This window comes from Quercus robur, chromosome 12 (assembly GCF_932294415.1).
Source record: "Quercus robur chromosome 12, dhQueRobu3.1, whole genome shotgun sequence".
NCBI classification, from domain to species: domain Eukaryota; kingdom Viridiplantae; phylum Streptophyta; class Magnoliopsida; order Fagales; family Fagaceae; genus Quercus; species Quercus robur.
In genome coordinates, this window is record NC_065545.1 from 12,427,936 (window position 1) to 12,452,580 (window position 24,645).

At 32.2% G+C, this 24,645-nt stretch overlaps 2 protein-coding genes across 4 annotated transcripts; one reads left to right on the forward strand and one right to left on the reverse strand.

The window, feature by feature from the left end:
* Nucleotides 1-537: 537 nt before the first annotated feature.
* On the reverse strand, nucleotides 538-6,751 carry LOC126709179 (uncharacterized). 3 transcript variants are annotated; one of them, XM_050409295.1, is made up of 5 exons: nucleotides 6,598-6,751; nucleotides 6,384-6,472; nucleotides 4,306-5,082; nucleotides 993-2,895; nucleotides 538-821 (listed from the first exon to the last, which is right to left on the reverse strand). In XM_050409295.1, the coding sequence occupies exons 2-4, from the start codon at nucleotides 6,387-6,389 to the stop codon at nucleotides 1,027-1,029; spliced, it is 2,652 nt and encodes an 883-aa protein (XP_050265252.1). In that variant the 5' UTR covers nucleotides 6,390-6,472; nucleotides 6,598-6,751; the 3' UTR covers nucleotides 538-821; nucleotides 993-1,026. The 3 variants fall into 3 exon arrangements, with proteins under 3 accessions (XP_050265252.1, XP_050265250.1, XP_050265251.1); XM_050409293.1 differs by having other exon boundaries at nucleotides 538-2,895; XM_050409294.1 differs by having other exon boundaries at nucleotides 538-2,895; nucleotides 6,384-6,475; nucleotides 6,598-6,746.
* Nucleotides 6,752-18,042: 11,291 nt separating this feature from the next.
* Nucleotides 18,043-18,923, forward strand: LOC126710058 (nuclear transcription factor Y subunit B-4-like). The gene has a single exon (XM_050410441.1). The coding sequence runs from the start codon at nucleotides 18,159-18,161 to the stop codon at nucleotides 18,687-18,689; it is 531 nt and encodes a 176-aa protein (XP_050266398.1). The 5' UTR covers nucleotides 18,043-18,158; the 3' UTR covers nucleotides 18,690-18,923.
* The last annotated feature ends 5,722 nt before the right edge of the window (nucleotides 18,924-24,645 follow it).

Here is a 24,645-nt window from a genome sequence, read left to right on the forward strand (position 1 = left end):
GGTGACTTGCTAGCCAGCCACCCTAGTTCCCTAGTGGAGACATTGTGTTCGTTTGGATTCCACTGAAGCTGCGTCTGCGTTTGTGAAGTTGTGTTTTCGTTTTTTTTTTTTTTTTTTTTTCACGCGTTTTGGAGTAATGCGGTTACTGTTCGTGCACTGTTCATTGAACAGTAATCGCAAATATTAACTTTTCCGCCGTGAACAGTGCATCCGTGCACTGTTCACAGACCCACAAATTACACTTTTCAGCAATTTTTTCATTAAAAATGGGTCCCATGGAACTATTCACACATTTAAAAATTATTTTGTTACAGTATTTTCAGTTTTCAATTTTCAGTTTCAGCAAAATAAGTTTTATCCAAACAGATCCATTATCTCTTGCTCTTAATGAGAAGGGATTTTGTCCCTCAAGTTGCAAGCATCCATCCTTTTCTTTCCCTCCTATAAATATGTGCTTCAGCTCAACAGAGAAACATTGAGAGAAAGAAAGTAAAAAGAGATATGCATTTAGTGTTAGAAATAATATGATGCGGTGGATGACCACAAGAGAGAATAGGTAATTCAGATATAATTTTACTTTAATATTTCTTTCTCTTGTCCTTTTATTTCATTTATTTTACAACACATTTACTCTATTGGCTAATTTAATGAACTATTACTTTGATATAAATGCAAACTTTGTTGAGGTGGAAGCCGAAATAAAGAGAATTTTAAGGCATGCTTTGCATGATAGAATCTCATGCTTTCCTACATGAGATCACTGCAAGTGACACAAACATTAGAAGAGACCAACATTTTAGTGCTGTGTGGGGTTGTGTAACCTCTTAGAAACAAGCCAGCCCCTTTCTTTGTGTGTTAAACCTGAGAATCATCAATCTCATTGATTTTACTACTGCACACCTCAACCATAATGCTCTCCTACACGAGGTCACTGCTGGAGACACAAACATTAGAAGAGACCAACATTTTAATGCTGAGCGGGGTTCTGTAACCTCTTAGAAACAAGCCAGCCCCTTTCTTTGTGTGTTAAACCTGAGAATCATCAATCACATTGACTTTACTAATGCACACCTCAACCATATTCTCCTCTATCCTGGTTTCTAGAATGCCATTACCAGCACTATCATCCAAAGTTGAACTAAGAGCAGTCCTGCCACGGACTTGTCGGGAAGACCTTGACATTGAGTTATTTTGTGAAGCTTCCCCACGCTTTCTCTTCTTCTTTGTATCGAAGAAACCATATTCAAGAGCTTCCCATGCTTTTGTGGTCAATGCTCTGCTCCTCATACTCTGCCTCTGGCTGTTCATGGTAGGCTGTTGTTCTGTACTAGTCCCATCATCAGATATGTTTGATGGCTCAGGCTGCTGACCTGTTTTCAATAGAGACATACTCTGCCTCTGGCTGTTCATGGTAGGCTGTTGTTCCGTACTAGTCCCATCATCAGATATGTTTGATGGCTCAGGCTGCTGACTTGTTTTCAATAGAGACGCTGACTTATTTGCACATGAGTTGTCATTATATTGCACCATGTCCGTGGTGAAGGGTTCCTGAGTTCCTATATCTGGTGAAACATGAGGAAGGTTCAAGTCAATTAATGTCCGAGGTTGAGGATTTCCTGGAGACTCTTCTCTACCTAAGAAATTCTCAGTGACGCTCACTGCATTGCTCCCTTCTGGGCTGCTTTTGGCCAGAGAACTGTTGGCAGATAAATTTTGTGCACACATTAGAAAAGCCATCTCAGGAAATGCACAAGGCAAAGTTGACTGGCAATGGGACTGATCTTCATTTTGCATCCTTTCTGTGGAGATATTTTCAATGCTATGGTTTGATTCTCCATAGTTATAAAGATTAAAGTCCTGCTGTTTCTGGACGGGAGCTAGATATTCTGAACAGCTAGAATTAATCTTCTGGCTGAAGTGATAATTCATAGACTTCCCCCGGTGATTGTCATTAAACAGAGTTGTGTTTGAACTTTCATGATTTTGCATTACTGCAATGGTCGGATCACGGGCATCAAGCACTCTAGCACGATCTGACGAGTCAACAGATGCTTCCCTCTCAATCATATCTGCTGCTGGGTTTGAGATATTAATTTCTTCTGCTTCATCCTCTGACTCTTCTGATGTATCTTGTTCAGTTTCACTGGAAAGACTCGAGGCGGAAGATAAACTATTAGTTTGAACAGGTAAACTTCTCAGCTCTCTAACGTTAGGCTGTTCTATTCCATGAATCATACTGGTATCCACAATTGTAAACTTCAAGAGATCTCGATTACAGTTTGAATTTCGCGGCTGGAGGTAACAATGGTGCTGTTTATTTGACAAACCATCAAAATCCTGTTTTCCAGTTGCTTCGCATTTGTCTTCCTTGTGCCCACTGCTTTCAGCTGCTTCAATTTCAACCTCAAGAAGCCCAGGGTCTGATGCCACTTTGTACAATACATCACTAACAGAATCAAAGTAGTGATTACCTCTCACAAGTCTTCTTCTGGAAAACTTCTTAACACCGGGAATAAGAAACACCAAAGAAGGCTTCAAACCACAAACACCAAGATCATCAGGCTGCTCAGAGTGCCATCCTTTTGCTAAAAGACGGGGCCAAACAGCTTCCCAAAAGAGATCACTGGATCTGGCTTTACTCAACCTGAAATCTCCTTTCAGAAATTTGATTATGTCTGAAGTTGAAAGAGAGGAGCAAGCTTTGCCAATCGGTATCTCAGGACGTGAAGAGAAAACATGATTGGTCTTTATTGGCTCCATGGCTTTGCCAGTGAGGTCTTGCTTCCCTTTGCCAATACCCACTGCTTCTATAAAAATCTTGATACCAACAGTATTCTTTAAAGTGAATATATATTCTTCAAATGAAAATTTTTCCTCTTCAAAAGTCCTAGAAACCTACAATGCAGTACAATTTGTGTGAAATCAGGACATAACATATTTGTTGTTAGCAAATATGTAGTAAATTTAGCTGCAGAAATTCAGTCACAGTAGCTACTACAGTGAGGTAACCCAGTGCAATTTCAGCAGCTATTTTTAGTTAAAACATTAAAAGCAGCCCAATAGGTGACCACTGGACAATCATCCAAGCAAGATAAACTAATGAATGTGAACCTAAGATTCTTTCATCTTGAAAATTTGGTTAATAATTGGCTTGAAATATTAGGAGCCAAACCATATCACTAAAATATAAAAATTCTTCAAGAAGTAATAAGAAAGACCATCGTGTAGACTTAAAGTGCACCCAAAGGATGAAGGGGCCTATAAATCAGATGACAAGGATAAGGAGCTCCAATAAAATTACACCCTCCTATTGAGGCAAATTTTTAGGAGCTAATGAATCCTATCCCCATTTGAACCAAGGGCATGCATTCTCCAAAACCTAAGCAATCTTTATGTATAACTCTCTTCCTTGTGCCATTTCTGTTTCCACGTTGACAGTGCCAACTATTTGGATTCAGAAATTGAAATCCCGGTTCACGATTGTCTCCTTTGCAGGCATATCTTCACCTAAGTCTAGTCTACAAGGACATCATTTGCCTTCCTATCGCCCTAGTAAAGAGTTACACCAATGCTCTAACTGGTTCATTATAGGTTTCTGAATATTACTAGACCGTCAACACTACCTGCTAAACACAAATAAATCACCTACAAGAGATACTTACAAAATGTCTTTACATTGTCCAGCAACTAACAATAGATTCTTTAAGGGGGGAAAACACTTTAATTTTGGCCAATACTATTTTAGATAGAAACAGGAAGGCAACTCAGGCAGATGAGGAGCAACAGAATCAAGGATTTTATTATTATTATTTTTAAAAGAAATAAATAAAGAAAAAACGTTTATTGTGGACCTGTTTCTTTTGTTACATAACGAATAAAATGGTTGGAAAAGCATTTGAAATTGAATTAAGTCCTCCCAAGTATCTTGCTAGTCCAAGTAACATCCATAAAGAATTTCAAGCTTGTGACAAGTACCATCTGACCTCTGGCAATTCGAAAGTTATACCACTCACATTCAAAGAATTATTTAAACTAAAGAATAAATAAGAAATATAAGTCACTCAAGAAACTTAAAATGGGGTCGATGCCAGGAGCATAAACAGAATTCCAAAACCATATATCGAAAGAACAGTGGGTATGTCCATAAAACTATATGACACAGGGGTTGGTCAACAAAATTAATATATGCAACCCTTTTATAAGATCAATCTCAGATCATCGATACAAACACTAATTTCTATAAGAACATTGTGAACCAGCAAATGAACATATGATAAGTTGTGTACAATAATGTTAGAAAGATACCTCCAGCAATTTATCTTGACATTCCTCTGACACATGGGAGAACATTCGTGATAATAGTTCCTGTTGCCTCCAACCTGTAAATATCTTTTGCCCACATATATATCGTTTACTTCTTAACTTTTGGCATTCGGACCACCTGTGATATCTATCAGACCTATAAAACTTTCCATAATAGAAAGACAATATATCTTCCATCTTTTTACTCTCAACAAATCTCTTTACAAGGACAAGATTCTTCCCAAAGATATATAGACCTAGGAGAAAACTGTCACATTCAATATCCCTCCAAGATTCACCAATAGAGCCAGGAAGAGGACACAAACCTCTCTCTTCCTGATCCATGCAATCACTTTTAACTGTTGTTTGAAGAACTGAAAAATTGTCCACAAATTTACCGTTGCCCAAAACTGTAGCCAGAGATTCCATGTCCAGTTTTGAATCTTCATTGTTTGAAGTAATCTGGATATTTTTTCTGTTTTCACATTCTGCAGTTCTATTGAAGTTTTCAAATTGACAATTTTCCCACATAAGTGGAATGGGTAGTCCTAATGGAAAAGACTTTTGCAGACTCGCCACAACTTCTGAATCAGCCAGTTCATTTATAAGTTGCAACCGATCACACTCTGCAATAAGTGAGGGAATCTCTGCCTGATACTGGTCTCCAATGCGAGGAGGCTCAAGTGGCTCTCCAAAAATATCACCTACAGGTGATAACTCTGTCATAGCAGATTTGTCTTCAATGCCTTCCAAACTAGTGTCCTTCTGAATACATAGCATCTGCAAGAAATGCAGGACAAATTGAATTGAGAAAATCACAATGTACATTAATATTTCATTATTCGATTGAAATGTAAGAAACCATGTTTGAGCACTTTGGAAATGATAACTTCAAATTAATGAAGATGGAAATACACTAATTTTATTCCAAGTATGTTTTGTGTTCTAACCTTTAGCACTGGGCAGTTACAGATACCTTAGTCAGAACAGTAAATTACTCAAATGCCAACCATGTAAAGATAAATTCCATTTCTCAAAACCATATATATATATATAATGTCCACCAAATGCCTATATATTTATTAAAACTTATATATGATACCCTGTTAAGGTAGAACACACAAAAGCACTTTCTAACCTCGTCTGCTTTAAAAGTCTATAACTGAAAAAGAAGAGCTAGTTCATCTATCCTGAAGGTAACTACATTTTCAAAAATGATACATGATGAATTGCTGCTCTGGTACAATAAAATTGAGACTGTGGGGTTTGGCCCAACAATTTGGTTGCTATAAATTGCATTTGCTCCTCATGAATCTATGAGGACAGGACCAATCCCTCTAACTAGTGTCAGCAAACTCTTGAAATGCTATAAACCAAGTTATATACTCATCAAACAAAATATTTACTAATTCAAACTTCAAAATAATTGAACAAGATTAATTTAATGCCATTTGTCCAACAATAGCTTCTCCAGATTAAAAATAATCGATTCCCATCATCTACAAGAAATCGCGGTATAATAGAACACAATATCAACAAGAAAAATTCCAGTATAATTCTTAATCTATAACAGATGGAATACCCCAGCTAAATCTCATATGTAATGTAAATATTTTTACATAACACCAATACAGAAATAACGATTACATATTCTTTATTAAAAAAAAAATTGCAATTAAATTATCAACAGAAATAACCATATCTATATCCATTTCGAAACCCAGCATCAACACTTCACCCATATTCAATAATCAAAATAACACTATTAATAATACAAGAATAAAAGATTAAAGAAACCTAACTACTCCTATATATATAATATAATTATCTATACGACCATCACATTATATATCAACCAAATTAACTGACAGTATTGAAGTAAAAATAAAACCAACCAAACATCGAGTTCTCATTGTTTAGTAATAATTCTCAACTAATCCCATCAAAATCAACATAATAAACACTGCCCAAGTGTCCAAGTACTAAGATAAATACATGAAATACATTGGATAAAAGCATAAGCAAAAGCATGCAAGAAATGATTGGGAAAGAAAGAAAACATGTGTGACAGTAGTGATAACCTCCATGGCAGAACTTGAACGTTGAAACCCACGTGCAAAAATGGAACTTGGGTAAATGGGTCTTTCTTATTGACCTCGATTGTCAACTTCTACTTTGTAAAAAAAAAAAAAACAAAAGTAATGAAAACATTAAAAACAAAGAAAACAAAGAAAAATATAGATATAGAGAGAGAAAGAGGAAGAGAGTATTTTACTATTTTTAAGATTTTTTTACCTGGTGTCAGAGAGTAGAGAGAGCTTTCATGGGTACGAGAAGTTGAATTGTGAATGACTTGCTAAGAAGAAAGACAGAGAGGAATAAAAAAAAATAAAAGGAAAAATGAGTTTAAATAAGAAAGAAAGAAAAAAAAAAAACAAAAGCAGAGAGACAAAAAGAGAGAAAGGAAAAGAGATTAACTACGCTTCTTTCTTATTCGGTTTGATTAATGACCATGAGAGTGAGACCACACGCGTTCGTAGGTACCCCGTTCATGGATTCTTAATTTTACCAAAATGCCCATGTTGCTCTCACGTTCTGTACGTGTTTTCTTTCTCTGTTGTCCGACTTTTTTGGAATTTTGGTTTTATTTTTATTTTTTATAATATCAATAAGGTGTTGGTTGCAAAACTTGGAAGTTGATGTGGGTTTCAATTATTAAAAAATTAATTAATAAAGATCATTGTGATCAAATAAGTGATCTTAGTTTTAATGTGTATATTAATAAAAAAAAAGAATTTGGGCACCAAAAAAATTAATGAAATGTTTTGGTATGGTGATAATAAAGAATAATTATTATAGTGCAGATGTTAGATTCAAATTTATCAATAAAAATAATGGAGTTAAGAATTATATAGAATGAGCAATTCTAAATACAATTTTATTTTTACAATAAATTTTCATTAGAGTAAAAAATGAAAATAATCCTAAACTTTAAAAGTACAAAAAATGTACTTTAGTTTTGCATCCCAAAACCTCTAAACAATCTTTTTATTGGAGCTCGACAACACCATAACACCCAAAGGTTGTATTTTTTTTTTTTTTTTTTTTTTTTTTTTTTTTTTTTCTTTTCAATAATAGTTACAATGATGGAGAGAGAAGATTTGAACATTACTTCTCTTTTAAAATGAAACAAGTAATGGATAACACACCCATATTCTAAAGTCAACTATTTTTAATTTTAGTTCCGAAACAGTAGTTTCTAAAAAAAAAAAAAAATCCGAAACAGTAAGGGGGTGTTTGGTTTGTGTTTTTAAACAACCATTTTCAGTTTTTAAACAATATTTCACGCATTTCAACGCACTTTTTCACCCACACGTATTTCCACAAATGTTTTCAAACAACAATTTTCAGTTTTTAAACACATGTACCAAACGGGCCCTAAATAGTCAAAGTATCATGCCAAACAGGCAAACATAGAGTTTTTGAATATTGGTGAGAAAAAAATCTAAACACAATGTGACATAAACACAATCATTTGAATAGGAAAATGCTAAATAATAAAACACACAATTGTTGATATCTCATAAGTCATAACTACATGCTCACTGTCACAAATAGTGTTGAGTAAATTTTTCATTTTGGAAGCCAAATATAATTTATATAACCCCTCAAAATAGCCAAATTCGTACAATTAATTATTTTGTCGGCCATTTCATCACATATCTTATTCTGATTTTAACAAAAGAATATGGAAGTGTAGAATTTTTAGTGTACGTACTGCTAACGTATATTTAATATAAGTTGTACAATCAAATTATAACATGTAACAATAATAATTTTTTTGATGAAATAGTAATTTTATTTTATTGTTGAGAAAATGATGCAATAATAAGTTGTACAATGAAATTGCAACACGTACCTGTAGCAATAATGTTGAATTTTGTTTGGTTAAAAGTAGAAACCGAGGAGTGACTTTCTTGTTACGTAAAGGATCATTTTGTTTCGTTTTAAGTCATTCTTTTGGGAAAATGGACTGAAATTCTCATCCAACATGTCCTTTTGTACTCATATCAGCATGTTAATTGACATTTTTTTTTAATATTTATTCTCATGATCCAATAATAATAGTTAAAGATTTTTTCTTTTTTCTTTTAGGTAATAATAATTTTATTGAGGATAAACATCGGACAAGGAGGAACCTATCCGTTTGTATCAAAGAGATCAACATCAAAGAATCCAAAAAGAGATAGAGTTAATGGATTGGGATCTCCAAAGTCTAACAAAAAGAAATCCATTGAGCCAAATTATGGGCTAAACAATGGTTAGCCCTAGGACAAAAAAAAGAGTAATTATAACAAAATTACAAATAAGGTTTTTGATATTTGATCCAACAAAGTCAAGACTTATATCATGGTCATTTTGGAGGTTTCATGAGCTAATTTCGTCATTTCAATGATTGGTGGAAGGGGTGATTTGTCATTTTGGTGGTTTTATAGTTATTTAGTTACATTGGAGGTTTTGAATGTATTTTCTCATTTTGAAAGTGTTGGTAGTTGGTAGTATTTTGGTTATTTTGTAGTTTCGCAAGCATTTCAGTAATTTTTTAAATTTTAGGGGTATTTTATCACTTTATAGACTTGAAAAGTATTTTAGTCATTTTAAAAGTTTTTGGAAATATTTTTGTTATTTTATAGGTTTCAAAAGTATTTAGATTGTTTTGAAGGTTTTATAAGGCATTTTGGAGGTTTTTGAGGGTGATTTGATGATTTTGGGAAAGCGTGACTTTAGATTATAAGTTGATTTGTTTATTTATTCTTATTTTATATACTGTTTCTAGGCTTCACATTATTTTTTGTCTTAACTTTGTTTTAAATAATCTAATTTTTAGTTTTTTTTTTTTTTTTTTTTTTAAATAAACTAACTTTTAACTTTTTGTTTCACATCATGCAAATAAGTTACTAGAAATAAGCAATTTCCAAACGGACACTAACTATGTGTTTGAGACTAACTTCCATTGGAAATAAATGTTTTAGGAGCATTTGGTAATTTTGAAAGTTTTAATAGTATTTTGGTACATTTCAGCCTCAAAGACTATTTTTACTTATCCGCTGCAACAAATGATTTTGGTTTGACTAATCCAAATACCCAAAAATGAGAAAAATATTTTACACCAAAATAAATAGAACCTTAAAAAGCAAAAGATGGAACCTAGTCCTTTATTGACTACACCTTTCTTTTCTTTTTCTTTTTTCTTTTTTTCTTCTTCCAGTTACATCCTTTCTTAAGATTTAAGGCTAATATTATACAGTGAAAATGGTAAACAATGGTTTAACTGGATTGGAGCAGTGCAATACCTATAATATCCACTTTGGTCATTGATCTATTTGGAATCTGGATCATGGAGTCTGTTAGGACATATGTGAATCATGTTAAGAACATATGTCATTTAGAATTGGCTTATCCTTTGACAAAACTCACTTTACTTGTAATTGGATAAATCTAGGATGATTTAAGTCTTCAAGAAACATGTTATTCAAGTCAAGAGTTAAAGTCATGCAAATCTGTCCAAGAAATAAGTGAAGAAGTGTTGTATTTTAAATCTTGATAGCTAACTCAATAGATTGTATCTATCGAGGTTTAAAAGGCAAATTTAGTCCGATGCTTGACAGATGCTTGACAGATACCCTATCTATTGAGATTTATGAAAATCAGTTTTTCATATCTGATTTCACGCATATCCATGTGTATGTGTTTAAGCTTTCTTTTTTCACAATCCTAAACATATATAAGGATTATTTTAAGGGCCGTCACACTTGATGCAACTTGATGTAAAGGAAGTTGCTGCGTTTGTATGCCGTAGGGTTTTGTTACCAAGGAGCTTCTTGATCTTCATCGTCTAGATGAACTGAAGAACTTTGTAGCCAAGTTCCTTCTCAAGTTAGTGTGTTAGTCACGTACTTAGATCCATGCATCAATTGGTTAGTCACATACTAGGAGCCGTGCATTGAAAATGAGAGATTGTCACTACAGAACAAGTTCAATTGTGTATTGGGGTAAGGGTTCAACTATAGGTTGGTATAAGGTACTGAGATTCTTTTACTTGTAACCGTTTGTTGTGATAATAGTGGATTCTCGATAGTGGTGACCTTAAAATCGTGGGGTTTTTGCCTTGGTGGTTTTCTCCATTTGTAAACAAATTACTGTGTCAACTTTATTTTCCGTTGCATTTAACTTAGTTGGTGATTTGTTTGTGCTACCACGTGTATTGCATGTTAATTAACTTAATTAATTCACTTGGCTAATTAATTGATTACTTTATTACAAGGGGCCAATACATTCTTGGCCTATCAAGATCCCATGTCTAGCGGGAATTTTCCAAAGCCACTGTTTTTTAGCCATCCCAATTTGGTTGCTTGCAAACCTTGGATAATCCTTACATCCTCCATATCTAAATATCTACAGTAACTGTATATTCTTAAATGTATCTATACACACACACACACACACACACACATATATATATATATATATATAGAGAGAGAGAGAGAGAGAGAGAGAGAGAGAGAGAGAGAGAGAGAGAGAGAGAGAGAGAGAGAGAGAGAGAGAGATCTGTATTTATGAGTAGTTGAATGCCACATACCATTTATTTTCACATCTTCCAAAATTTAATGTAGAAGAAGAACAAAGGATATTATTTTATGTTTTCTCCCGAATCCTTAGATGGATATTTTTTTTTTTTTAGAAATAATTATAACATGTTGCTAACCCTGCAACTCGAATCTTTTCTTTCCTAGACCCCCAAGTACTTTGTAAATGAGGAAGTGCCAATTTAGCTACAAGGCCTTTTGCCTTAGATGGATATTCAAGATCCTTAAAAAAAAAAAAAAAAAAAAAAACCCATTAGGATATGCTTTCTATTATATGATCTATTAATTTATGTGATTTTTTTTTTTGTTAATGATTACATAGACTAGGTCATGTAATTTTTTAATTGGTGACGCTATTAAAAAGTACACTTGTATATATGAATTACAACATATTTTTTTTTTTAAAAAAAAAAAAGAAAGAAAAAGAATTACTATATAAGACTTTTATAGAGTAATTTGGAGGAAATTCCCTTAAATTAGTTTAAAAAATATAAATTACGAAAACCTAACCTAGTTACATGCAAATTTTTCTGTGACAATATTTTTACATTCGTTGAGAAATTATATCACATATACTTGGAAAAAAATGATTAATTATGAGTAGCCAACAAATGCATCATTCTTTTTCATTAGTAGAAAACAAAACAGAGAAGTTGTCCTACTTGGTATACCAAAAGAAGCCTAGAACCATTTTGGCACATACATACACCTTTTAAGCTTCAAGAAGAAGAAGGAAAAAAAAAAAAAACCTAGTAGCTTTTTAAAATTTTTTATAGGATGTTGAGGGGGATATTTAGTGGCACGTACACCTGTTAAGGGTTCTAGTGGAGGACTCTTCTTAAGCCCAAGTGCACTGTACGCAGAATCTTTAACGGGTGATAATTACCATATCTCATTAGTAAAACACATTAGATATTGCTTTAGAAATATGTTTTTTCAATGCAATTAATTAACACATGCTAGTAATGATTTTAGTTTCTATATAAAATTTATGGATAAATTCCGATAAAAAAAATTATGGGTAAATACTAAATAGTATTCATAAATTCATGGAAAAAAGGGAAATTTTATAAAATTACTTCAAATAAAAAATAAGTAAAATCTTTAAAGTGACAACTAGCCTTACTTTCATGAACCAATGGAGAATATAAGAGGCCCCCATCCCAATCCATTTGAGGAGGGCAATAAATGAGGCCCAGGGAAAGTATTGGACACTTTAGAAAGGACTTAGCCCAACATAGCCAAGGGCCACCATACAAGTTTTCTCTCGGTTCAGTTGCATAATAATGGTCCGAAAGGCACAAAGCATCTCTTTTTCATGACCGGCAAGAGATCAAAAAGGCTTATCTTACGCAAGTACATGATATTGTGATATATTTACAACGTCATAATCCTTCACGATTTTACGAGTTCTTCTAGGCCTAGCTAATATGACAGAAATTGCAGTTTAGCTTTGTTGCTTGTAGTTTCCAAGTCAAGCCCCTGGCTGCTGAGGATATGGTTTAGTGTCCACTGCATGACATATATGCTGCCTTCATCCAGAAATGGAATGTTATGGGGGCCGGGTAGGGCTCATTGTTTGAACTGACAGAAAGTTCATTGTTGAGCTGGATGATTTCTGGCCAAGCAACAAAACAAGGGCTTTGAGGGAGGAGGTGTTATATCAAGAGTAATTATTAATACTTTTAGAGTATAATCACGCAGTATTTTCTCTTCTCACATGAATGATGAGTCTCATTATAAGCCCACCATGCAACTTTCATATGTAAGAGGAGGGAGTCTCATACCGCTTTACTCCAAAAGAATTGAATAATTTTTCATAATATCAAAATATTTGGAAGAAATTGAAAATATATTAGAAGAGTGGCCACTCTTTGGAAATGTTATCCGTATTAAATCACATTAATAATTCAATCACGTATATCGTACCATTGAAATACCATTGGTCCTCAATAATCACATTGGTCATCAAATGAGTTGTAGAATATATTTTTTGGGGTATATTAAAAAATAAGTTCATAATAATTAATTCTACAGGGATTAGCATGCAAACCATATTCCTCGTTTAATTTGGAGTTTTTTAGTGGAGGTTAAGGTCATTTAACTATAAAGTGTTTATGTTGGTCGAAAGCACTCCTAAAATGACTACTTTTGAATTCTCTTACTTCTAGTTTTGCTAATTTATTTTTAATTCTAATTTATAAAGCTAGTAATGGGTCTTGTTAGCTATGTGTAAATATTTGACCAAATCTTTGGTTTTATTAATAATTTGTCTTGATGAAAATGAAAGTTGTTAGTACCAATGTTTGATTGTTTTGTTTTGTTTTGTTTTTTTGTTTTTTTTTTTTGAATTGGTTATATTTTAAGTTCTAGCTAGGTCATGTATGGATGTTTCTCAAAAGAAGAAAAAGAAAAAAGAAAAAGAAAAAAGAGTTAGGTCATGTATGGATTTACAGAGGAGTGATATTTTGAATGAGAATCTACCTTTGGCTTATTGGGAAGAAAGATTTATTATTGTTTAACTCTTGTATCATCTCTTGTATCTTTCGATGAATTCTGACAAGTGACAAGTTTATTATATGTAGAAAAAAAATAAAGGACAATGTAAATTAAAGAGATATAAATAATGTTATAGACCATACATGATCTGACTATAGTGATATATACCTACTCATTAAGAAATCAATATTTGAAGGTCTATATGATGAATGAAACGCATCAAACACTTTCTTATATTAAATCATCACTTGGAGACTCCCATATATATACATTATCTCCCTAAAATATGCATCATCCGGTAATATTTGTTCAGATGGAAATGTGGCATAACAAATAACAAAAAGGATGTACTCAAAAAGTAGGTAAATTGCTATAGAAATATAAAAGTAAGCAAATTTACTTTTGTTATGCTAAATAGGGGTTAAAAAACACTGAAAAAAAAGTGAAACATATGATAGTATAGGTTGATTTCAATTATTTACTTCTTAGCTTTTAAGGATTGGTAAAAAATAAACCACTTTACCAAAGTCCTAGATCATAAGATTAGAATAGGCTAGGCCAGCTGAGATGCCCACTAGAGCAAGAAATAGTGGGATGGAGAGGGAATCTTGACAAAAGTAGGAAGGTGAGCTCCAAAAGAGAAAAGCAACAGAATGTAAAATGTTCTTAAGAATTTTTTTTCAAGTTTCTTTTAGTGACTAAGTGCCCACATCCACTTAGTGATTGACAATTTTTTTTATTACCATAGTTGTGTTGGAAAGAATCCGTAAATTAAGTCAACCCCAGATGGTAACGATGGCAGAATCACATTATCTCTAATTGTTCCGGTCACAAAGGCACATCACATTATTAGTCACCATTTATAAGAGTGACCTATCTTTCTTTTGAAAGGGCTAAACAGACCTATATGATTGATACCACAGGTAGACTTTGCTGGTTAATGCATCATTATTAGGGTTGTGACCAAGAAAAAGGAAAAAATAAAAACCATTTTCTGCTTATATATAGTGTGCATTTGGGTTAGGATAAAAAATGAAAATTATTTCACTATTCAGCTTATTTTTGCTACTATTTATGGGTCTCACTGTACTTTTTGGTACTATTCATGGGATTGCTATATTATTTCAACTAACTTTTACTTCTATTTACAATACTTTTAGCAATAATTTTTCAGTTTAAGTAAAATAAGCGGTATCCAAACACACCCATAGCATAACTTTAAAGGCTGAAACATGATATATGAGCTTAAAGCATCTCAAATTAGATTTTTAAACCAACAAAGTTCTCTATAAACCTGCTTTAAGTAGACAAAAGCATTAAAAGGGAGGTTATGAGATCCATACTTATGTCTTTTTAATTGTTTTTCCTCTACTTTTGTTCATCATCTCCCTGATGAACAAACTTTTCATTTATTTACTGAACATTGGACCACATATATCATGTTCTCCAAATAGTAGTTTCATGCTAAGAAGTACGGTAAGATGTAGAAGATTGGCCAATGCAACTTTTGGTGACTAGCAATAATCTTGGAACATATATCAAGATGTGGTTTAATATAAAATTGGAGATGGGATATATTCCATTTTTTGGGGGTGAAGTTGGGAATATGTAAAGGTGTCTATATGAAATTTCAGGAATATATTAGCTCACTATCTTTTCTGCTTTTCTCACTATTCATTATTTTTTATTATAGGTTATTTGTCTAGGAATTTGTTTGATAGTTTGATATATCAACAAAGTTAGGTAACCAAAAAAAAAAGTGCATCAAAAGTTCAGTTTTCATTTGTGCAACTGTGCAAGTATATGCAAGTTTTGTCTATATTGTGAGGAGGAAAGACAGCCTCTTATTTCATTTCTGTTTATTTATTGGTTTTTAAATTCACTTTCCCTTCTTTGCATAAATAATAATATGAATTGCCTAATTTAGCATCTTAATTGTCGCTTTTGATCTTCACTTCATCAAATTATTGAGTTTTCTCATGCCTTTGATACTAATTTTGGCAACTTTACATCTGTCTTTGGCTAAGAATTAAGCTATGCTCCTATCCTTAGGGCAATTGATATAAATGAAAGCAAGTGCATAGGTTAAGATAAACTAGGTTAGCGATTATTAAAAAAAGAATAAGATATACTAGGTTAGCTAATTAGCCTAATTTAAACCATCACAAATGACTTTTCCTTTTAACAAGTGTAGTTCTTGTCGTTTACTGCACATGCTTTGCCGTTCAAAGGCCATGTCACAATCAAATCATAGCTTAGGTGATGTCCATCAACATATATAAGTACTAAATAACACTAATGTATTTCATGTTTCTTGCTTTGGATTTGTCTAGAGTAATTAAATAAATTCATAAAATAAAAATAAAATTAAATGTTGTTGATCTCCTTTTAAGTCCTTAATAAATTTTTTAAGTGACCAATCAAACTTTTTTATTAAAATGGTAACGAGTAATTCACCTATCTCTTTTTATTTTTTACTATCATTCATTTCACGAATCTTCCTTCTACGAAATCATGATAATTTGTCTTAAACATATGAGCGTCTAATAATCACAGTTGGTTTACATAAACAAAACAACAATTTCAATAGATAAATTAAAGTATTAAACCTTCGGATAGACGCTTTAGTACCCTACCTTAAAACAAATAACAAAGTCACATCCATAGTATAGAGTGTGGGGGATGATTTAACAAGCATAATGATCAAGATTATGACCCCTAAACAAATTTGAACCAGATAAGAAAGTTTGCCCCTATTCAAATAGCCACTTGTCAGCACTGTGTAACATGTAAGTCGCAATTGGTTCTTAATGGGCATTATATAAAACAAAGTCCACAGTTCAAGGACCCGACCATGACAATTACAAATATTGACAAGAAGTTAAAATGATTTGCTGTTGTATAGAGTGACATATAGCATACGTTTGGATAGCTGGAACTAAATTTTCAGTTATGTTTTGCCTTTTTAGTGGGTCCCGTATACTGTTTACAGGAGTACTTTATTCGACAAAAAAACCTTTAAAACTGAGTTCCATAGTATTATTCATACATTTAAAAATTATTTTGTAATAATATTTTCAATTTTTAATTTTCAACAATAGGCAGTATCCAAATAGAGCCTATAATCTCATGATAAACTCTAACCAGTAGGTAATCCAACACGGTCTTTAAATTATATTTAAGCACCTCTTTTTAGGTCCTAGTTTGGTTGCATCTGGACTGTAACCACAACACGTGCATATATATCATCCACAAATTCAAATTGATCACCATTATTTTAAACATACTTATTTGAAACTTATTGGGAACATTGAAGAGATTTAGGACCAAAATTTGGGCGGGGAAAGGGGGTAGGGGACCAGTTCATCTATATAATTGATAAGATCTTAATGACCTTATGACGTAGATTGCTTTTTTTTTTTTTTTTTTTTTTGTGTGCTAAACTTCAATGTCTATGACATTGAAGTTTAGCCAAAAAAAAAAAAAAAGAAAAAAAAGAAAAAGAAAAGCAATCTACGTCATAAGGTCATTAAGATCCCAAGACCATACGTATACACATACATTAAATATAGGTGTGGAGAATTGCAATTAGATGCTTTCTTTTTAGTTATTTATGAACAATACCTTCATTAATTTGTTACTTCAAAGAATTTGGGTTGGTATTATTTCATAGGGTTGCTTGTCTTCAATCTAAGTATAATGCATGTGCACCTGTGCTCCATTCCATTAAACAACGTGAATTCCCATGAACCAAAATGTCTAATCTCACATTTGATCAAAATGTATATTTCTCTTTACTTTGATGAATGTGTCCAATCAAATGTGATTTGCATCTTTGAAAATTTTAGACTTTTAGTATTTTTCGAACTGTCTTTAAGAAACGATCTAAGAATTGGTTGAGAAAACTTATTTTCATTAGTTTATTTGGCTTCAAAAAGAAATAAGCTAGCAAAGTGTCCAATCAAATGTGATTTGCATCTTTGAGAATTTCAGCATTTTTGGAACACTCATTTAAGAGTTGGTTCAGAAACGATCTAAGAATTGGTTGAGAAAACTTATTTTCATTAGTTTATTTGACTTCAAAAAGAAATAAGCGAGCAAAGTGTCCAATCAAATGTGATTTGCATCTTTGAGAATTTCAGTATTTTCGGAATACTCATTTAAGAGTTGGTTCAGAAAACTTATTTTAATTAGTTTATTTGACTTTAAAAAAATAAATAAGCTGGCAAAAAGTACAACTGTGTTAAGTGTTTTTTTTCCCCTTAAAAAATTAATCATAAATCAAATAAATTGAATAGAATAGTAATCAAACTAGCTCTAAAAGGTAAATCTCCAAACACTTCATATATATATTAAAAAGTTGTAGCCCTCAAATTAATCCATCATAAATAAATTTCTAATTAAAAGGGTGGTAGGATTTAGTTTAGAGTACCAAATAACCTTGTAAATATTTGGTTTAAGCTCAAATTATTGAGATGCCCTTAGAGTAATCTCACTTCCTAATAAGTTGTAAAATATTTTATTTAGTTTAGAGAACCAAATAATTAAACTTATACACTTGGAAAGTACATTTCTCATGAGGTGGAACCTTTACCATCTACATATAAGGTGCACATACGCATAGACATTCACATATGCCTCTATATAGCAAGCAGAGTGAGGGAATTACGTGTCTGTGTTTGACAGGATCAAAGTCCCTTCTTTATAGAGATGGTTGATAACATGGGCAATAATTCAGAGAGGGAAGGGTTTAAGTACCATTTTGCTGGTGCTAGTACTTCCTCAGGTGAAGATGGTGTCATTAAAGAGCAAGATCGGCTGCTACCTATAGCTAATGTGGGGCGGATCATGAAGCAGATCCTGCCTTCTAATGCAAAAATCTCCAAAGAAGCCAAAGAAACCATGCAGGAATGTGTGTCTGAGTTCATAAGCTTTGTTACTGGAGAAGCTTCAGACAAGTGTCATAAGGAGAAGCGCAAGACAGTGAATGGGGATGATATTTGTTGGGCTTTGGCAACTCTAGGTTTTGATGACTATGCTGAGCCTTTGAGAAGGTATTTGCAAAGGTATAGAGAGTTGGAAGGAGAGAGAGCTCAGCAAAGTAAGGGAAGTAACAATGAAGAAAAGAATGAAACATCAGACTATGGAGTTGAAACACCAAGGAAAGCTGCAGTTCCAACTACTCCCTTGAAGTTCAATGTGATTGATAGGAGTAATAGCTCTCTGTCGAGGCGATTTTGAAATATATGAAGCATGGTAATAATTTCTAGTCTTGTATTAATTAAGATTTTGATGGTGATGATGTTGTATACATGATCATATAGTTGGAGGGGAGGGTTTGAGAGGGTTGGTTTTAGGTTTTTAATTTCTTTTTTTCCACTTGTGTGCGGTACTAAATCTTGGATGTTGTCTTTAATTCACTACTTTAGCTTAAGAATTATGTGAATAAAGCTAATCCTCATATCTTTTTTTTTTCCTGAAATAATGAGTTCTGATGCTGAAAATGTTATAAGAAAATATACATGTCAACAGTATATTTATCGGTTTGTAATCTGGGAATATATGTAGGATTTAGGGTTTGTTGGATTGCTTACTCGAAATTGTTGATTTGTTTCATGTGATTTTGTTCTTAATCAAAACTTAAGAAGAAGCTTTATGATGAATGGGATAATTTGAGAGGAGCGTTGTTCATGATCGATGCATGGAGAAATGTTAGGCCATTTTGCCCCAAATAACAACAATTGGAACATTGAAAGACATATTGGATTAAATTTCAATTGTGATTGATATAAGGTAGATTATTAAGGCCTTTGGCACTTTTGTTTGTAAAATCATCATTGATATGATTCTCTTTTCGATTTTGAGGTTTATAAATGCTCTAGTTGCATCTTTCTGGTATAATTTAGATATGATAGATTCCACAATAGTAATAACCAAAGCCTTAATGTCAAAATTTTGGAATCGGTTATGGCTTCTAAATAGATTAGTTAGATTTTCAACAAACTAGTTAGAATTATGATTCCATGAGTGATTAAATGTTTGGGGTGCCACTAACCATTTATCTTAGAACAATAATTAATATTTTATTGTTATCTCATTTCATTCCTTTTTTTTTTCCTTTTCTTTTCTTCTGGTTGATCATGCAGTCTAATTGATGATACTTAATAAGATGGAACACAATTTCTGATCTTTGCAATTTTGGTTTGATTTACTTGTCTTGAACAGTTATACTATTCATTGAATGAATTGGAAATTATACTCAGTTCTAGACCAGAAGTAGAACCAAGGACATAACCTATAGCTTCTGTCATCTAGACCAAGTAATCAACAACAAATTAAGATGCTAACTAATGCAGAGAAGTTTAGTCATCATCCTAGCTTAATTAAGTGATCAATCAACATCCAATACTCCTATAGTTAAGAAATGCTAATTCCAGGTTTACCCCAAAGGATATATGTATTTACCAAAAGCTAGGGTTTACTTTGAACACCCCGAATCTAAGGACCACTGTCAGTTTGTCGTTAATAACCCCATGATGGATAGGCCATACTGAAGTTTTTCCACATATTCCCACAAGTGTGGAGGTCTTAAATGTCAAGCTTTTTTAGAAGTTTTATACACGGGTTTTTTGTCACATAGAGGAAAAGGAAGAGAGAATGCAAGAGTAATACTAATTTTAGGCTTTCTAGCTAGGGTTTCTGTCCTATTAAACTCTACTGCTTTATCTTTGTCATCATAACTGCAAAAGATGAGAGAAAGATACGAGTTTTTATACGGTAAAATAACAATGAACGAAAAAGATAGATGCCATTGAACAAGTTATACTTTAATGCTGTACTTTGTAGTAATAAAAATGTTAGAATTCCTTGTATCTTTTATAATAACAAGGATCGAAGATTTGTACTGGCCAGTGCCTCGGAATTCCACAGTAGGAATGTTACTATTGGTGAATGATTAAACATAATAAACAAGTTAACCGCACTTCATGCCACTGAACCAAACAACATTTGATGTGACAGAGAGCACATGGTAGTGATGAGTTCTCCATGTGACATCTAGCAGGTAGGCGTGACTAGAAAATGTTCCAATGCACCTGATCGGACACGTGCTGGATCCAGAGTTTATGAAAGTGTGCGATACATACATGGCTGTTTTTTTTTTTTTTTGGATAATTCAGACATACATGGCATGGCTTCAGCCAGTGCTTGTTGTAGAAAACCTTAACATATGCCTATAGTTGTGGGGCTTGTGTGTTGCATTGAAGATTGGCCAGTAATATTTGTCTCTTAAAGGATTCGGGTAATTATGCAGTGTAATCTCGAAGATACTGATTTAAAATGAGTGGGATATACTGCACAAGGCCAATAAGAGTTTAGATTTGCATATCACGATTATCATTTATCTATGAGAAAGTCATTGGCTAGGTTGCTTAATTGGATAGGTATGCTTAATTTTCATATGGCTTGCCTTGCTATAGTTGCTGCCTATATGGACACCACGTTGGCCAATACACAGGCAATGCATATCATAAGTAGTGGCCCTATTAGTTAATAGTTTATACACCACACAGTGTTAGTTTATCTTTTGATTTTGGATCAAATCCAACTTGATGTATAAGAGACAGTGCGACGAAATATCCCTTTGCAAAAATTCAAGTACTTGTAAATACCTTATCAAGAAAAGTACATCATCTTGGGCCTTGATATTACGAAGTCAGGAAATTTGCCAACTTAAATCTTAACACAATATTCATAATTAAATACATCAAGAAAAGCACATACAAGTTACAACTATACTAAATTGAATTTGTGTTTGTAAAACAATGATTTATTAACAGCTGTATTTTTTTCTTTCAAAAAGTGTGCATTATAAGTTACAACTCAGAGTTTGATATTTCTTATTCTTTAACATATGCCCTTATGACATTAGTTAACAATTTTTTTTTAAAAGGCTCTTGTGAATGAATGCTTTAAGGAAGGTGCATTTATATTCTATTAAATTATGTTTAATACCATACGTTTAAGTCAAAATATGTACGAGTATTAAAAAAATCACATATATACAACCACAATAAATTTATACGTGCAAATTAATGAATATATTCTGGACAAGTGCATTGAAGTTCGTCCAAAAGATCATTTTTAAAAATATATAAAAATATAATTTAGTGAGATATTAAATCTATATTAACTTTAGTCTTTGAAGCACTTGTTAAAAAGGTTTTTTATTTTTTGGGTTCCAATTTTTAGGTTAGAGGTATCAACACCTTATATATTGTTTGTAAAACAATGATTTATTAACAGCTGTATTTTTTTCTTTCAAAAAAGTGTGCATTACAAGTTACAACTCAAAGTTCGATATTTCTTATTTTTTAACATATGCCCTTATGACATTAGTTAACAATTTTTTTTAAAAAGCTCTTGTGAATGAATATTCTAAGGAAGGTGCATTTATATTCTATTAAATTATGTTTGATACCATATGTTCAAGTCAAAATATGTATGAGTATTTAAAAAATCATATATATACAACCACAATAAATTTATATGTGCAAACTAATGAATATATTCTGGACAAGTGCATTGAAGTTCGTCCAAAAGATCCTTTTTAAAAATATATAAAAATATAATTTAGTGAGATATTAAATCTATATTAACTTTAGTCTTTGAAGCACTTGTTAAAAGGTTTTTATTTTTATTTTTTGGGTTCCAATGGTAAGCTCAGTGGTATCAGCACCTTATATAGTGTTTGGTGTCTGTTTGAACCCCCAATTCACCCTATTTACCTAACAAAAATAAAAAAGAAATAACATAGCTTTTTTCGATTCCTAGGTTACATCTTGAAAGAAGTCAGTAGACTTTTTTACAAGTCAGGGACCCCAAGAAACAAGAGAAAAGTTAATAGCCAATACACTTTATTTATTCGGTCATGTTGACTAGCAGAGTAGATTTCTCCTTAGTTATTTCCTGATCCTCCGTGGTGGTTACTTTATTCATTGCCTAAACACAAAATGATCCATTAATTGGACAACATTTTTCTACTAGCCAGACAGGGAAAAGAATTTTAGACCCTTTGAATGATGCTCAGCATTTTCTAGTTTCTAGTTAGAAATGTTAGATAAGATGGTAGTGTTCAAATTCGGCCGTAATTGAACTCTTAGTGGGTGATTAAATTTGAATTCACACAAGCACCCAATGAATTTGGGATGAAATTGATGTTGCATAATTTGGCTGAATTTTGGAGATTTCTGAAGAAAAGTTTTGGAACTTTTGAGTGCTTGAAGTCGTATAATAATTCCTAGTTGACCAAAGGCCAACCCAAGCATTGGCCATTACAAAGCTTCTGCAATCTGCATCATAGATAGCCACTTGAACATGTTAATCATACCGAACACCAACACAAAAGGAGAGAGAAAAAGAAAAAACTGTGGCAATTAACCTACATTTCAAGCTAGAAAATTAAAGAAAAAGGCATAGTACAAAGTTAGGTTACCTAATAATATCTGTATATATGTTTATGAATACGTTAATTTCCTTAATAGTTCTCAAGTGCCAAGAGGAATAGAGAGACGTTTCTATAATGCTACTGCAGCTTCTATAAAGTTCTTCTGACAAGGTGGATTGTGGTTGTAAAAAATGATTTCTCTCGTAAAATTGGGTTATATTCCAAGAAATGCCATCGATCATAGGCATTCAATTTAAAGAGTAAGATCATACTTCATAATGTACACTTAAAGAAAAAAAAAACCTTCCCAGTGTACCTTTATTACCAGCAAGGCAGCAACAAAAATGTTTATAAATCACAAGAGAGTGTGTTATTAATTAGGTACTAATAAGCGTTTACTAATTTTATTGATGTAAACCTGTCAACATATGGATGTAGCTCAAAGAGTAGAGCACTAATTTTGCATGTATTTGGTAGAAATCATAGAAAAAAAAAATACAAGAAATGAATATAAATTTCTTTTATTTAATTGAAAATAAAATTGAAGAATAACAAACATAGTTTATTTAAATATACTAATTGATATGTCTCTATTACATAAGACATAGTCATCTTTTCCCAATTTTATGAAAGAAATCATTAACGCATCTCTTAACTAAATTAGTAAAGATGAAACATTGTAAAGTGAACACATTATTTATTTACTAACTTGTAAGCTCATGTATATACATGAATATATTTAAAAGATACACATTAAAATGCACAGTATAATTCTTACATATATAATTTAAATATTATTGATAGTCATACTTATATATATATATATTTTTTAATTCTTTAAAAAGTCTTGTAAGAATATTATTAAGTAGAAAATGTAAATTATCAATTTTAAATTTTTTTTTTTTTATGTTCATTAATTCTAGGCTTTTTGGTTTTTATACGTAATAACTCACTTGAATGGATATTTATGATGCGTGGTCCATTTGACTCCAAAATTAAGAAATAAAATTTTCTCTAAAAATAAATAATTTAGAACACATGATGTAAAATTAGACTTTAATTGTAGAATCTAATTGGATTTTCTCTAAGTTCTAGCTATTAATATATATATATATATATAGATTACAATATATTAATTTCTATTTTTATACCCATTCATTTTGTATAAGAAAAAAAAAGAGTTGCTAGATTAAACAACATGCTGGTGATCTCAATTGCTACTACACAACTTATCCAATTTTCTCTATAAAACAAGAGCAATGCTTATGATTCAATATTTTTTGCTAAACTATATATCTTGTCCCTAAATATATCACAAAGTTTCAAGTTCATCTCAAAATATTTCATTACCATTGCTTTTGTTTAATTAAAACGGGTCAATACATGGTCCAAATTGGTATAACATAGAGACTTTGTTAAAAACTTTATTCCTCAAATCGCAAGGGGTTGGTTTAGTGGTTTTTAATGCTTCACGCGATCCTAGATTTGAAAACTTTTGCCAGTATCTTGGGGTCACCCTTATGGGATTCCTCATTGTAATAATCTAGTACGTGTGAAATGGGGGACCGTATACACTTGAGGGAATAGTTAGATACTCGAAGAGGTTTGGACACTCTCGTTTGTCCCAAAAAAAAACTTCATTCTTATTTTATTATAGACCTCTAAATTACTCTAAGAGCCTTATAATTTAATTGACACTTCTTAATATTTTTAATAGAGGTGTTTAGGGTTTAGATCTTTCTTTCTCTGACT